The sequence below is a fragment of the Octodon degus genome, unplaced genomic scaffold (assembly GCF_000260255.1).
Source record: "Octodon degus isolate 3935 unplaced genomic scaffold, OctDeg1.0 scaffold00019, whole genome shotgun sequence".
In the NCBI taxonomy this organism is placed as follows: domain Eukaryota; kingdom Metazoa; phylum Chordata; class Mammalia; order Rodentia; family Octodontidae; genus Octodon; species Octodon degus.
Genome location: NW_004524595.1, coordinates 20,721,351 through 20,737,028, shown reverse-complemented (window position 1 = coordinate 20,737,028; position 15,678 = coordinate 20,721,351). Strand labels below are relative to the sequence as shown.

Below are 15,678 nucleotides of genomic sequence, written 5' to 3'. Positions count from 1 at the left end.
GTTTAAGCAGTAATCTACTGAGGAACTTAGTCTTGCAGATATCTTAGTGTAAGAACCTATTTTTACTTTATTTTACATTCATAACCATCCATCAAAAATATTTGTTAATAGTATAATTAGAAACCAGGAAGGACGGCTTCAGATGAGAGCGATTAAAAGAGCTAAAATTAGAAAGTAGGCCAAACAAAGGCTGAGGTGGGGACGTGACAAGTTACAAATATTTTGGAGGTTGTAAACACCACAAAAGGGAGGAGAGGTCAGTGGAAGTAACCACCAACGCTGGGAAGGGTAAGATGAAATGTTCTATGTTAGACAGGAAGAATTCGAATTAATGTTTAGGAAGGGCTATCTTTTGACAAAATGAATTTGCTGCAGCCTTCTAGGGAGAGAAAGACAAGTTTATTTTCCCAGTTACAGTGCGATTCCTAATTAACCTTTGCTCCAAAGTTTAAAGCTTCTCACAGCACTCAGAGCTTCGAGATCTTAGGTGCATCTGCTGGATAACTCTGGTGTACTCTTCCATGAGGAAGGGACAGAAAAGGGTTGTACCGGGTTTTCCCAAAGAGAGAGGCCTTTTGCCCTTTGGGGAGGTCATGCTTTATTGTTATTATTTCTGCTTTCAAGGCCAGAGCTCACCTGTGTGCCAAGGAGGGAATGTGTATCACAGTTGGAGGTGCAGAATGGGAATCCTTTAGCTTCTTTTGTATCTACCAGGTGATTTCTCACACAAAAAAAGAAAGTAGCTCTGTGGTTGTGGGAAACTAGGAATACTATCCAAGTGTGGAGTCCCAGTTTTGCTCAATCCTGTGAGACAGAGTGATTCTGAATGGGTTTCACCTTAGGGGAGTGTTATGGAGACCCAGAGTGGGGTGGGTGGAATCAGGACTGCCCAACTTTTGTGATCATGCCTGTGCTGATTTAAGGTTCTCATCTAAGCCTTTCATTCATTTCTAATGTTCTCCAAGGTTCTTATTCTGTGGCAAATTTATCCTGTGGGAGTTTAAAGAGAATTAAATGGTAAATATGATGGCTGCTTAGTAGTAGGAAATTAGATGAAATCAGAGAGAAAGAAAGAACTTGAGACACCGAAAAGAATAGAAGATTTGCCTGGCACCACATGCCACGCTGGACCTGATGCCAAGGCACGCTGAGCCAGCCACTGCGACCTTGCGTGGTGGCACATACTTGTAATCCCAGCACTGGGGAGACTGAAAACAGGAGGATTACTATGAGTCTGAGCTGCATAGTGAGACCTTATACCAAATACATTAGAAAAAAAAAAAGAAAGGAATAAATACTACTTTTAAAAAGTGGAAGATTTAAAGCCAGAGTGAATTCCATTTTACTTTTTAGGGTACTAGAAAATCAGTCTGCTGTGTGATAGGGCGACATTGCCACAACAGACTTTTTAACACTTTGGAAACAGGGTGAGCCCCACCTACAACTGCAGGTCCAGATCAATCCAGTCTCATTTTTGTGTGGAATAGGGAAATCAACCAGGAGCCCCAGGCCAACAAGAGCCTCTTGCTTCTGATTTATGTGCCTTCATTCAAAATAAGCCCACTGTGGGACAGCTTCAGAGTAAAACATTTTTAACCACACGTATCATCGGGTAAAAGGGATGTGTGGATGTGACCAGAGACACTTGCTTAACTGAGTTCCACACAAGTCTATTTACGACTCCGTCATCATACTACAACTTAATTATTTAACTCCCGAGACTGAGGCTCTTTATGGAATAAACAGATGTGCGTCTCAATGAAACTCACAGGCTTTTTTCCTGCAGTTATATAAAAGATACTAACCCCGTCCTTATTAATCAGTTGGTTCTCTGATGTGGAATTTTTTTTTTTTTTTTTTTTGGAAGCGTGAGGTCACAACAGATGTAGAAGTGATCATCTGTGCTGAAACCTAATACACATCGGTTGTGTTTGTAGTGTATCCACAGGGACCTGGCGGCACGGAATATCCTCTTGTCGGAGAAGAACGTGGTCAAAATCTGCGACTTTGGCTTGGCCCGGGACATCTATAAAGACCCAGATTATGTTAGAAAAGGAGATGTAAGTTTCAAAATGAGTCTGTGATATGTTGCAGAACTCAAACTCCTCATAGCAAGCCTTAGAACCTGTGTTTGGGAACAAAGAATTGTTTTTTGCTCCTGTAGGTATCTCTTCCTTTGGGTTCTTATTGTTTGTCTTCCCCTCTCTTAGGCCCGCCTCCCCTTGAAATGGATGGCCCCAGAAACAATTTTTGACAGAGTGTACACAATTCAGAGTGACGTGTGGTCTTTTGGTGTTTTGCTGTGGGAAATATTTTCCTTAGGTAAGTTGCTTCAAAAGTTGGTGACCTCTAGTATGGCTTTTCCTGTCTTCTATTTCACCTCCAAAAGTAATATAACCTTGGATTGCAACATCTAGAAAGAAAAAAACCCAATATACAGATAATAAGGATGTGCAAGAATCAACTTCAGAGCTTTCTATAAAAGAAGATCAAATCACATAACGTCCCTTTCTTGTTTTATTCTAGGAGCTTCTCCATACCCTGGGGTAAAGATTGATGAAGAATTTTGTAGACGATTAAAAGAAGGGACTAGGATGAGGTCCCCTGATTATACCACACCAGAAATGTAAGACTTTTAAAAAATATCCTTCCATGCTCTGCCTTTGCTCAGAAATTCTTCCTTTCTGAGAGCTTTCTGTTACTTGTACTTCTTTTCTGGTTTGGTTTATGTTTTACTTTTCCCTTCCATCTTTCTTGGTAATTTCAAGCACAGAGTCATTGTTTCTTGGAGCAATAGAAGATGATTATGCCTACTAAATATCTTGTTTTTATTAGGTAGTAATGTGTTAATGTATCTCATTTTTATTAGATGTTAATGACTTTGAACTTGTGGTTTCCAGTGCACCTCTGTGTGTGTCTACTTAGTTTCAGGGCTTGTGGTCGCTGTGTATACATGTTCAGCACCCAAGTGCTCTTTTTTGAGCATCAGGCCCAACAGAATAGAGACAGTTAATGAAATCAATGTTTTGCTTCTCAAGGTACCAGACCATGCTTGACTGCTGGCATGAAGAGCCCAGTCAGAGACCCACGTTTTCAGAGTTGGTGGAACACTTGGGAAATCTTCTACAGGCAAATGCTCAGCAGGTTTGTAGAGTCCCTGTGTTAAGAACTCTTACTGCTTGAATCCTCTCCTGGCCACCATACTGTCCTCTAGGATGCTGAATCATGAGTCCAAGTCTTCCACATCCAAGGAAACAATGATTTTCTAAAGATGAGATCTTAGTTCATAGCCTAAGAGTAGACCACTCTTACTCACAATTGCTTATCTTTTTGGCCAAGAATTCTTTAAATAAACAAACAAACAAAAAAAAACACATGGCAAACAATGGAAGAAGTTTCTAGGAATTATTAACTAAATTCTGCAAGTAAAAATATGTCTGAACTGTGAAGAAGAGATGTTTTTCCTTTCCTTAGTAAAATCTCATTCGTCTATATTTTTCCCATGACATGCAATTGTGCCCTTTACTATTAGCAAGTTGATCTCAATCAGCATCTTGTACTACTCTGGAGCCAATTTCTTCCTTTTTTTCTTCTCAACAGTTAGGGGACAATGGGTTGATTTTTTTAAGCCAATAAACCTTATAAACATTTAAATGTATCAAATTATCCTTTTTTTTTTTTCTTGAAAGCTAATGTTAAATAAATTGTGCCACCTTTTCTCAAAAGGCCAACACATTGTTATTAAGCATCTATTGCATTTCTTTAGACTATCATCCATTTCTTCCCTCACATTAAAATGCAGAGGCTCACCTTGGGTGCCATAGCCTTCTAGGGTCCTTGGCTCCAAGTAGCTCTGTGTGTTTGGTCGTTTCATTTTGGCCTGCAGCCACCTTGGTCTTCACAGAAAGCATGCTTCCCACTTGCAAATGAGGTGGGAAAGTCTCTTTTCCCACTTCATTTTATCTTAGTTTCTCTAATTTACCTACGCATGTTCCTTTCAAGTACCCGTGTGCTTTGACAAACCATTTTTCATATTGTCGTCAAGACCTACGTTCAGGTTTCAAAGCAATGCACCCCATAGCCAAGAAGCCCCTGTAGTCTTTGTTTTCATGCAAAGACCCTTGAAGGACAGAAGCCATAACAAAGTGGTCTGTGTTTATTGTTTCAGGATGGAAAAGACTACATTGTTCTTCCAATATCAGAGACTTTGAGCATGGAAGAGGATTCGGGACTCTCTCTGCCTACCTCACCTGTTTCCTGTATGGAGGAAGAGGAAGTGTGTGACCCCAAATTCCATTATGACAACACAGCAGGAATCAGGTACTGTATATGGCCAACATCCCCCGGGGGGGGGGGGGGCTTCAAGGCCATGTCAGGGAGGGGGAAGGGGAAGGGAAGACATCTGATGAAGGTGCCACATCCCACGTCCCCGACATGCATACAAAGGGAGATGCTCCTTGGAGAGGCCTGGGGAGGTGAGCGCTTGCCATCTGCAGCTCACATTGCTGCCACAGCTCGCTCTTTAGGAATTCTCAGCCCTGCAGCTGCAAATAGCTGGAATGCCACAGCTAGTTAATCTCCAGAAAAATGGGCCAATTCTTACAGACATCTGTATTTAAATTATGCCCCTGTACACTTTTATTAATGGGAATTAAATAGCTTTAGAGAGCTTCAGGAAGGAAGAGGTCTGTGCACATGTAAAAATACACTTATGGCTCTCTGGTGAGGACACAGCCTGCCGCCAAACCGTGTCCTGAATTAGACGGGACCCAGGCTCTCAGAAGCTCCCCACCAGTCTGATCCTCTGCATTTTATTTGCATAATGGGACATCTGGGCTTATTTGAAACTCACGCCCTACAGTGCTGTCCTGATCTGTATGGGGTTTTGAAGGCAGATTGTTTTTCTCTCTCTCCAGCACCTGTGCATGAGGAAAGACCGATCTGATTTTCTAGTGTGGAATTGAGATTGCCTTTCCTGTGCCTGGGGCATCTTTGCGGTGCTTAGTTCTTTCCTCCTCTGACTGAGCCCCTGTGACATTGCAGGTCTGGCCCAGTCCTGAGGGTGCTGAGGCTGCAGGAAAGCATGAGGCACTCTCGCATGTGTCTTGGCCCTGGGCCAGGGGGCCGCAAAACTGCAGACTGACAAGACATGGGGCAGTCACCCCATAGGAAACTGCAGGGTGAGATAAGAAAGCAGGCTCTTAGATGCCAACAAGCAAGCAGCCCATTCCATTGATGTCAACAATATTTGGACTTCTTGGAAGAACTTTTCTGTATTATCAGATTTTGCCCCCATGAGAATTCTGGTTTGGTGGGGTAGAAGCTGGGATTTATTTTGGGTATAGATGTTGAGTATGAGGCCTAGCTGGACTGCCTGAGGGCAGTGCCTAGTGGTGCGATCAGGCCTTGGGGTCAGACAGAACTGGGTGGGGCTTCCTAGTCTGCTGTTCAGTAGCTGTGTGACAGGTTCCAAGTCATCTAATCTCTCAATGTCTTTATCTCTGGAGTGAGGCAAGGCCACTGGTACTGTGTGAAAATGCTTGTTTGAAGAATTATGTTAACACAGTGTGTGTCTCAGTGACTGGCAGCCGAATGCTCCTAGGAAAGGCAAGCTATGAGGGAGTTGCTCACAGTTATGTTCTCAAGATGAAACCCACCCCGCTAATGCCTAACTCCAGGCTCTTTTCCATAGTGCCACGGCAGGGGCATCCGGGAGAAAGGGAGTCCTGAAATGAGACCATAGTTCCACTGTCATGTTTGTGAAGTCCTACTTCCGGTTCATCTGGCTTTCTAGCATGATTAGTATTCCTGCAGCACTGTCATTTCTGTGCTCCTAATCAGAAAGCCATTTGATCATGGGCCCTGCTCCTCATATTTCAGTGACCAAATAGAGTGGTGATCTAAGCCGGCAGACTCTTGGCTCGCTTGGGGCTTTGCATGTGTTGCTGAGCAGGAGATGAAGTCCTGTTTGTGTAGTGGAGGTGCCATACGTGATGCTGGATCTAAAGTGGGACTGCTAACGTTTATCCCCAGAAGCGTGGACACATGTGACATGGTGCTCAGTGTAGGCCTGGCTCCTATTTTTATGTCTATGAGTTTTGGATTGGTCTTTCCAGTTCCCTTTCTCTTTTAGCCAGCGATGTATTAGAAACTAAAGTAGGAATTGGAATCATCTGCATCCTTTCCTAAATGCCTCTACTTTTTCTTCCTTTCATAAAAGTAAAACTCATGAAGACCTTGTCATCATTTGGGTTACAAGAGGCAGAAGAGGCCTCTGCATCCTGTCTGCCCCACTCTGGGGCTCTTCTGCTCTCGGAGGAGACTGCACCATGCCTATTACCTTCCAGGGGATGTGTTCTATTCTGTCAGGTCCCCAGCCAGATAGAAAAGCTAAGTCTTTCTCTCTTGGTTCAGCCTTATAAGTTTCAACTCCATTACATTATAAATAGAGCTGGACAGAGACATCACTGTGGGAGCCAACCTCATGATTTGTTGTCCCTTTAAACTATTTTACAAGTATTTGTCCAGCAGTTATTTAGAGAAGAAGCTGCAGAGTGTATTGGGGAAGAATCACTTGGGACTAGACTTAGCTTTTTCTCTGATTTTCCCTATGGGTTGACTCTGGCCCCAGACTTGCATGTTTCCTGCAAGAAAACACATTCACTGGACTCATCTCTCTTTGAGGGCAGGTTGGGGACCAACTGTGATTGCTTTATTATTTCCTCTGGGTGTTTCACCTCCTACTCCAAGCAGCTTATCAGAGATTTCTTTGCGGTTCTCTCACAGAGAAAGACTTTGGCACACAGTGCTTTCTTCATTTGAGTTCATTGCTAGGGATAATGAAATGCCCCTTGTAGATGGATGTCAGGGACAGCATGCTGTAGGCTAGGTGTTCCTAGATTTGGCTCTGAATATTAAGCTGCTTGAAATGGGACTATCCTTTCTCCACCCTGGATCTCTTCCCTCTCCCCTTCTTAGCCCCCACCCCATAAAGTCAATGCACACTAGAGAACAAGAATGGTGCTGTGTACATACTAAGTGCTTGTTAGGGACTCGGACACCTGTGGCTGCGGCTCTCTTCTTCCTTTTCTTTCTTGATACTCTTCTAAGAGAAGCGGTTTGGGTAAAAGAAAAAGGAACCCTGCCTGTGCTTTGGGATTTGCAAAGCTAACTTGAATTCCAGCTCTACAATTTATTAGCCATTTTTTTCATCGAGTCTTGGCTTCCTCGTCATCACATGGGATGTAGTAAGAAATCTCATTTCCTAGTCTTGTGAGGAGTAGATGCATCGCTATCTGTGAAAATGCTTAGTTAGCTGAAAAGGACCACCACACTTTTTAAATTGTTGGGTACAGAATTCAAGAAGCTCTCCTAAGGCAGTTGCATTAGTGCCTGGGCCACCGATTATGGTTGATTCTATGTCTAGACATCTGAAACCCCACAAACATTCCCTTTCCAATACCATTGTCCTTCTTTATTCTAGATAAGTGTAACATCCCTTTACTGACTTCACTGACTGGGGTCTAATCTGGCTTAAGCCAGAGTCTGCTTTCTAAAGAGCCTTCCTGCCCTTGTCAGTTCCATGCTACTATCCTCCAGGGGCTCCTCACTGCCCTCAAAATAATGATGCAAGCATTTTAGATGTGTGGCATTGAATAGATTCCTGTGCCTCAGCTTCTTCACTTGAAAAGTCAGCATAATACCCAGTCCTGGAGAGGAAATACTTCCATGAGGATGCCTTGCAGCAATCTTTGAAGAGCATTTGGCACAGTATCTCACATATGACAAATCCTCAACAAGGCCTTCTGAGTAGGTGAAAGGAGGAGTAACTAGAGTCAGCTGTTTTCCAATAGCCACTACATGTAGGGGCTGGAATTAGGAAAATACGGAATTTGGTTGCTCCCTATATATCATATCCTATTTCTTCTAGTTCGCTAAATGAAGGTGTGACCTGTAAGAATCACTTTCTCCTCCATGGGGGAAGGAACCAGCCTCCAGGAGAAGGGGAGGGAGACTCAGCTTTCCTTCTTAGCTCTTGGCCCTGAGTCTATGCAGCATGTTTCAGAAAGCCATTTGTGATGATGAGCAGGCTAGGATCAGAGTGAACAGTGTGTTAACTATCCCTGCAGGCCCTTCTTGCAAAAAGGACTCTCCTTTCTCCACTTGGACTGTAAGTGGTTTTGCTAGGATGACCCAGGCTTACCCAGAACCCTGTGTCAGAGTATGAAGAGTTGATCTGTTGTCTGACAAATTTCACTGTTAGGACCCTAAAAGAAACACATTCTGCACTTCTAAAGAGGGAAACAAGCTTTGGTTGGTAGAGCATTGCTCTTCTTGGGAACACTAAGCCCCAGATTTTCTATCTGCTCTTCTTCCCAGTGGCCCAGTGGGCGAGAGAGAAATGTCTGTTGCCAACACATTTATATCATGGGATATTGGAGGCACAGAACTGTTCATGGCTACCTCGAGATTACACAGTAAGAACTGGAATCATTTCCAATATAGTGACAGACTCTAAAATATACAAAGTATCTTGAGATTCTCGAGTTATTGCCTTTTCCTGAGATAGGCAACTCTGGAGGCTACAAAGGGGAGCACTCACTATAAGACTCATCCTTCCTCTCCTCCTGCATGCTCGGCCTGTATTCCATGTGGGAGGAGGACGTTGTCCAGATCAGTGCTGGCTTGGTCTCCTTTTGGGAGACCTAGAGGCATTTCCTATGCTGGGGTTGATCAGGGAGCATTATGGAGAACAGCTTTCTTGGAGGTTTCCAGAAAGATGAGAGAAACCTGGGGATGTACCCAGAGCTCAGTGGAAAACTTGCAGACCAGGAAGCCGAGGAGATGGCAGCTGATCACCCGCTCTGCTGTTGTTGTCTTCAGTCCAGCCTTAAACCTCAGAAGCATGATTCAAAGGACAGGGCCTCCTCCACACTCTTCAGTTATATTATACTTTTAAATGGACTGTTACAGGAAATTAAGCCTTCAGTGTGTGCTAGCAAAGGGAGACTTTTTGTTTTGTTTTTCTTCTTCCAGAGGATGTTTTGAAGGTTGCTATTAAACTTGTGGTTGAAAGATAATGAACTTAGGTATCGCCTGTGGTATCTGCAGCCAAATATACCACCACTCAAATATAAATATTTGTCCTTTTGCAGTCAGTATCTGCAGAATAGTAAGCGAAAGAGTCGGCCAGTGAGTGTAAAAACATTTGAAGATATCCCATTGGAAGAACCAGAAGTAAAAGTAATCCTAGATGTAAGTACATCTTTTAAAAATAGTTTTAGAAATAATACCAAGGATGAAATACTAGCTAGATAAATATTAGCCTAAGCATTAGAGTCTTGGGGCCTCATTATAAGGCTGTCCTTGAGGGTATTGCTATGGGGTCATTACGGAACTAGAGCTTTGGTTTTCCCATAAAAATGAAGCCCTTGTCCAAGGTTCAGGATGGTCTAGCTTTTCTCCCTGTTTTGTTATCATTAGGCAAATGGTTACCCTGTACACAGAAGGGTGGACAGAGGGATCCTCAGCTTCTTGGTACATTCCTTTTCTCCTTAGTACATTCCTTTTCTCCTTTGTTTAGGTTTACTCCTAGAAAGCAGTCACTACCTTTGGTAGTTTGCACAATATCCAGCTAGGATCCCTTTATCTTCCTTAGCAGGACATTAGCAAGTATCGTTTGATAGATGGGTTAAGAAATCAGTTTAATTGAATAGCTGCTCAGTGTATACACTTGGCCAACTGCGCCATCCTCTTGTATCTTTAAAGGACAATCAGACAGACAGTGGTATGGTTCTTGCATCTGAGGAGCTGAAAACTCTGGAAGACAGAACCAAGTTAGCTCCATCTTTTAGGTAAGACTTTGATAAATTATAAAAACAATTTTCAGTAGGAATTTTTAGAAGCAATGGGACTTTCACTGTAGGTGCAGTTTTCCATTTTGGTATCTTTGATCATTGGTGAAATTTGCACTCTAAATTAGCAACCTAACAAAGAGGTGAAACAACTCAAACCATGAAATTGAGTGACAAGTCTAAAAAAAGTTCTGAAATGAATTAGAGAATTTGGTTAATTTTGATGAATGAATGTATGAACATGAGGGTGTTTCTGAATACATTTACTAGGTAAGTAGTTTATTTGGTACTGGCCAGATGACAGAGAAGTCATTAAATGTGATCCCTAAAACTGTTGATAGGATTAAAATCTTTGAAATTCTGAAGAATCCTCAAACTGGTAATTAAATTTGGGGTGTCTGTGCAAAAGAAATGTGGCCATGTAAGCAGGTAAGTATTTACATAATTAAAATACTGAGATGGAATTGCCTGAACTGTAGGAAAAATGTTAAATTTGTTTTTGAGAATCCTCTCCCTCATGTAGTTAGTAAGAATTTGTTGTTGCTTTCACTAGATATAACCACTTTTAAAAATGAGTCTTTGGGGCAGAGTCTAAAGGGTCTCACTACATAGATCAGACTCATAGTGATTCTCCATTTTCAGCTTCCCAAGTGCTGGAATTACAGATGTGTGCCTCCATGCCCAGTCTCGATCACCGTATCAGTGCGCCCCAGTGGCTGGGCTAGCATGGCATGCCAGGGGATCAAAGGCCACTGTGCTCTGCTTAAGCAGACACTTTAGTCCACTGAGCTATGTGCCAGCCCTTAGATACACCCACTTTCAACAGAGAGAGAGAGAGAGAGAGAGAGAGAGAGAGAGAGAGAGAGAGAGAGAAACCAATAAAACTCTTTATAAAAATAATAAGAAAGTAGCTATGTGTTTGCTGTGGGATTCATTCTAGGTTAAGAATAGAAAAGGTTTTTGATCTTCATGTAACGTAACTGTTTTATAAAATGGGAATACCTTAGGGCTTTTGAGTGATACTTGAACAGTAATAATAACAATAATAGTAGTGTTGAATTATGTCGTTGCTTTGTTTAAGGCCCAGTACAAGAGCCAATCACATGTGTCATCCATTGATTCAAAACATTTATTCAGTAACTGCTGTGCGCCATGCACCATACCATTGCTTGAGACACAAACTAATTTTAGGGGATTAGATTGAAAGAAAAATAGTATTTCTAGTTCTTTGAAATAATGTTTAAACCGTATGTGAATACAGATTTAACAGGATCCCTTTTTTTGTAGTTTCTAACATAAATAACTCGATAAAATATCTAGAAAAAAGACATTTTAGAATGACCTGAAGAAGTATAAATCCTTAAGTTTTAGGCCAAAGCCCACTGCATTTCTAATTTTGATATAATGACTACACCTCTGGAAACAGTCTGCTGCTGCCGCTGAGTGATCAGGGCTTTGGTCCATCCAAAGAATGTGGTTTTGATGAAGAAAAAACAGTTTTTGACATGTCCGGCTCCATGGCACACACACTTCAAGTTATTTGGGTTTAAAGTTGCTCAAGAACTTAATTAACACCCCACACTGAAGGGAGCCCCCTAACTGGTAGTAGGGCAAGCACAGGGAACTCTCAGAACATCCCAGTTTCCTTGAATATCATGGAAGGGGCCTGCTGGCTCCTATCTCAGTATCCAAGCTTGTCACTCTACAAGGCCATAAAAATGTTCTGTGGGTCGAGCCTTTGCATCACTCAGCAGAGCGGCCTTTCATCTTGTCCCAGGCTTGAAAGACTTGGACCTGAATAAGAGGACTTATCTGCAACTACTAATTTGTGCTGGTACCTGAAAATAGCCATTGTCTGTGGAAACCTCTTACGCCGATTAGCAGCTGGGAGAAAGAGGCCTGTGTCTCCAGGGAGATTACAGCCCTCTTGGAGCTGGGAATGGGGTTGGGGTGGAAAGCCAGACAAGTGTCTTTGTCTTTCAACTCACTGGGTTGCTGTTTCTTTCCCAGCGGAATGATGCCCAGCAAAAGCAGGGAGTCGGTGGGATCTGAAGGCTCCAACCAGACCAGTGGCTACCAGTCGGGGTATCACTCGGACGACACAGACACCACTGTGTACTCCAGCGAAGAGGCAGAACTTTTAAAGCTGGTGGAGGCTGCACAGCAGCCTGGCTCTGGACCTGCACTGAGCTCTCCTCCTGTTTAAGAGGGGGCACATGTGTACCCCACTCCTGGAAATCACATGCGAGGTGCTGCTCCCATTTTCAAAGAAGTAGCCACATTTGATTTTCATTTCAGAAAAAGGACCTCAGACTCCAGGGAGCCAGACCTCCAGGCATTTCCTGAGAAGATGCTTATGACCCAAGAATGTGTTTATGTCTTCTTCCAGTGTTGACCTTATTCTTTTTTCATTCATTCAGAAAGCCTGTAAAATGTGCCCTCCTGTGGGTCCCACTGTGAGTTAGAACAAAAGACGTTCAAGAAATGGCTCCTTTCCCAAAGAAGCAACCCTACCTGGGGAGTGGACACCTCTGTAAGACAAGAAGGTGAACTAAGCAATGTCGGTGCTTGAGGTGTGGTGTGCAGAAAAGGTTACAGAGCTGGGTCCACCTAAGAGGCACTGCTGAGGAGCTAGGCCAAGAGCCAACGCCAAGTGTGGGGTCTGGACTGAGAGAAAGGAAAGCGCAAGCTTGCTTGGAGAGGGCACTGGAGCCTGCACATGCATTGTGCTGCTCGCTCCGGGGAGGTGGGCATGGGGCCTGTTGGGAAACATAAAGGCTGAAGACGCCCTTTCTGGTTTGAGAAGGATGCGTGCTCTTTGCATTGGGCTAAAGTTGAGTTCGTCGGGCTGTTTCCGACTGCTAATGAGAGTTCCTTCCGGACCCTTACGTGTCTCCTGGCTGAGCCCCAGGAAGGAAATGATGCAGCTCTGGCTCCTCGTCTCCCAGGCTGATCCTTTATTGAGAACACCACAAAGAAAGGACATTCGGCCGAGGCTCCCTGTGGAGTCACAGAATTCTGATGGTCCCCATTGGCTTCTGGTTCTCTGATGAAGACCCCCATAACTGTCCTGTGGGCTGTGCCTGAGACTGAGAACAGTAGCACAGCGTCGTGCTGGAGTGGTCACAGCTTCAGGAAGGACCATACTTCTTTGTTTTTCCCTCACTGCCACCCTACCCTCACTCTCGAGCCAGGTCAGAGTTGTAGTTATTTGACTTCTACACTCCGGAAAATGTGATTTGGTCTGTTGATGCTCTGAATTTTAACCAGGTTTCACAATTACCTTGTAGCCAAAGTAATAACAATGTCTATTGTACTATTTAGACTGTTAACACATAAAGCTATTTCTACTACTGGTTTTTGCCCTGGTTCTTTTCTTTTTTCAAAAAGAAAAAGTATTTTTCCATTGGTACCATAGTGTGAGATGGTGGGAACAGTGACTACAGGACATGCTATGGCACATATATTTATAGTCTGTTATGTAGAACAAATGTAATATATTAAAACCTTATATTATATATGATGAACTTTGTACTATTCACATTTTGTATCAGTATTATGTAGCATAACAAAGGTTGTAATGCTTTCAGCAGCTGATGTCATTTTATTAAAAAAAATTGAAAAACTTGAAGGAATCTTTATACAAAGTTGTATTACTATATGAGTTCTCTCGTTACTAAAATGGAAGAGGAGGAGAAAGAATCAGACATAATTATGGTTGATCTTTATTTTTACTTGTTCCCTTTATTTCTTCTTATAAAGAATGTTTTCACAAAATGCTTATATACTTTATAAACCAATAAATGTATTCAGAGTACAAATGTAATAGTATAATATTATCATAACTTTCTTTTTATTACAACTATGTAATTACTTTTGCCTCCCTTCCTTTTTATCATACTCATAATTCACATAGAAACACATTCTTGTCATATTCTGAGCTCTTTTGAGATAATGAAAACACGGATCAAGAGAGCCATGGTTCTGTGGCCTGCCAGTGAACCCCATGCCAGTTAGAATAGCCCTCCACAAAACTGACAGGGGATGGTTTTTTGACTGGTGCACACAGCAAGGACATCCCAAAGAAGCAGGGTGCGGATGTGTGGCCTCTAACAATATTTTGCTCTATTCTTACAGTCAGAACAGCAGATTCCTCATTGCCATTAGGAATGATTGCTTTTGCCTGAATTCAGTGAATACAACAATATAACAACTCATTGGTACCAATAAGTGACCCCACCTTCTGTGTGGTTTTTAACATAATATTTAAAATGTTGGGCCTGGTGAGATAGCTCAGCAAACTAAAGTGCCTGCTTAGGCAAGCTTAGGCAAGTGCAGGGACCGTGGTTTGATCCCCAGCGCCACATGCTGCGCTACCCCCCACCCCCGGGCACTCTGAGCCGGCCAGAGTCCAGACCAAGCAGCACACACCTATAATCCCAGCACTGGGGAGGCTGAAAGCAGGAGGATCACCACAAGTCTGAGCTGCACAGTGCTACCCTGCAACAACCAAATACATTAAAAAATAAAATAAAATTTTGTCTCACCCAACATACCTGTCTTATTTTCCAAAATGATTTCTACGTTTCTTATCACAAGCAAGATTTTCCCATTTGTAAAGTCACTCCCACATTTTCTTCTTTTGTTACATCTAAACCCATTTGGGATTTATTTTCATGTAGGGAATGAGATAGAAATCTTGCTTTTTTCTTCCCCCATGCAGGCCATCCATCATGGCAGAAACATTTATGTAAGGCAATTCTTTCCCCTGTGTTTAGAGAGATCTCTATTCTGCATCATTTTTCAATGCCTGTCATTTCACAGAGACATTCTGCCCAACTTGATGATGGACAAGAAAAATGCTGGTATCTGTGTGGTTCTGGGGCACAGGGTGTAACAGAATGGGCAAGTGGCTGGGATTAGTGGATTAGTGTCTCCTGCCGAACTTCATTAAATCAGGTGTCAGGTTGTCTCTGACGGATGTTCCTCGGCCATTCCTGTGACTATCACCTTTCCCAGTAAATGAGTGGAAGAATAGTCCAGGTTACTCAAGATGAAAAAGATTATAGAAAACACAGAATTTTCTTCACTTTAGGAAAAAGAAAAGATTTTGTTTCTCCTGAGTGGTTCCTGGCATTGTTTCCAATGTGAGGAATTTGGATTCAGCCAAAAGTTCACATTTTATTAAGAAACACATTCTGCACCCTGGGCAGAATGATTAGGAGAGGTTTGACCTTTTCCCTCCTCTCTTGTCTTCTACACATCTTGTCAGCTCTTTTCTCCTCACTTGCCCTGCACTGAAGAAAACTCTGTGGCTTTTAAAAGTGCTTCCTGCTTGGTCTTATTTTCACAGCTTAAATTGGAGGCATTTGGGGGTTTTTAGGGGAGACCACATTCTCTCCTGGGCTCCTGCCCTTTCTCTTTTATTCTCTTTCCTGCTTTCCTTCCAAGCCTGGGGTCTCCTCACCTTCCTCTCTAAGCCCCTTTTCTCTGTGTCCTACTCCCAGCAGCCTTTGTCTTTCTTCTGCAGCAAATTGGAGGAAATTGTGGGGAGGTTTATGTTCATTGCCCCTGGACTAAGCTTTTTCATCAAAGCATGCTTCTTTGTCCCTTCAGTGAAAGGAAAATAGAAAAGTAAAAGCTGTAAGCCCATGACTGTGTAGTGGTTCACCCAATTTTCCTGTCTCCCTTTAACATGCTTCTTTCCACCTCAAACTCAGATATTTATCACCACAGCCATGTGATGTAAATGAAACTAGGAAATTTAATATTTTCCCGTATTTGCATGCCCAAAGGAAAAGCCTTAGGGGTAGAGGGCAGTCTG

General features: G+C 42.8%; 1 protein-coding gene across 1 annotated transcript in view; it reads left to right on the top strand.

Annotated features, from left to right (window-relative positions):
- Kdr (kinase insert domain receptor) overlaps positions 1-13,684 on the top strand; it is a 48,184-nt gene extending 34,500 nt beyond the window's left edge. The window contains exons 23-30 of the mRNA XM_004627515.2: positions 1,938-2,060; positions 2,211-2,322; positions 2,527-2,626; positions 3,039-3,144; positions 4,169-4,320; positions 9,156-9,255; positions 9,769-9,854; positions 11,865-13,684. Coding sequence (XP_004627572.1) covers positions 1,938-2,060; positions 2,211-2,322; positions 2,527-2,626; positions 3,039-3,144; positions 4,169-4,320; positions 9,156-9,255; positions 9,769-9,854; positions 11,865-12,060 — 975 coding nt within the window. The 3' untranslated portion in view covers positions 12,061-13,684. The remainder of the gene's footprint in view (positions 1-1,937; positions 2,061-2,210; positions 2,323-2,526; positions 2,627-3,038; positions 3,145-4,168; positions 4,321-9,155; positions 9,256-9,768; positions 9,855-11,864) is intronic.
- Positions 13,685-15,678: the final 1,994 nt, after the last annotated feature.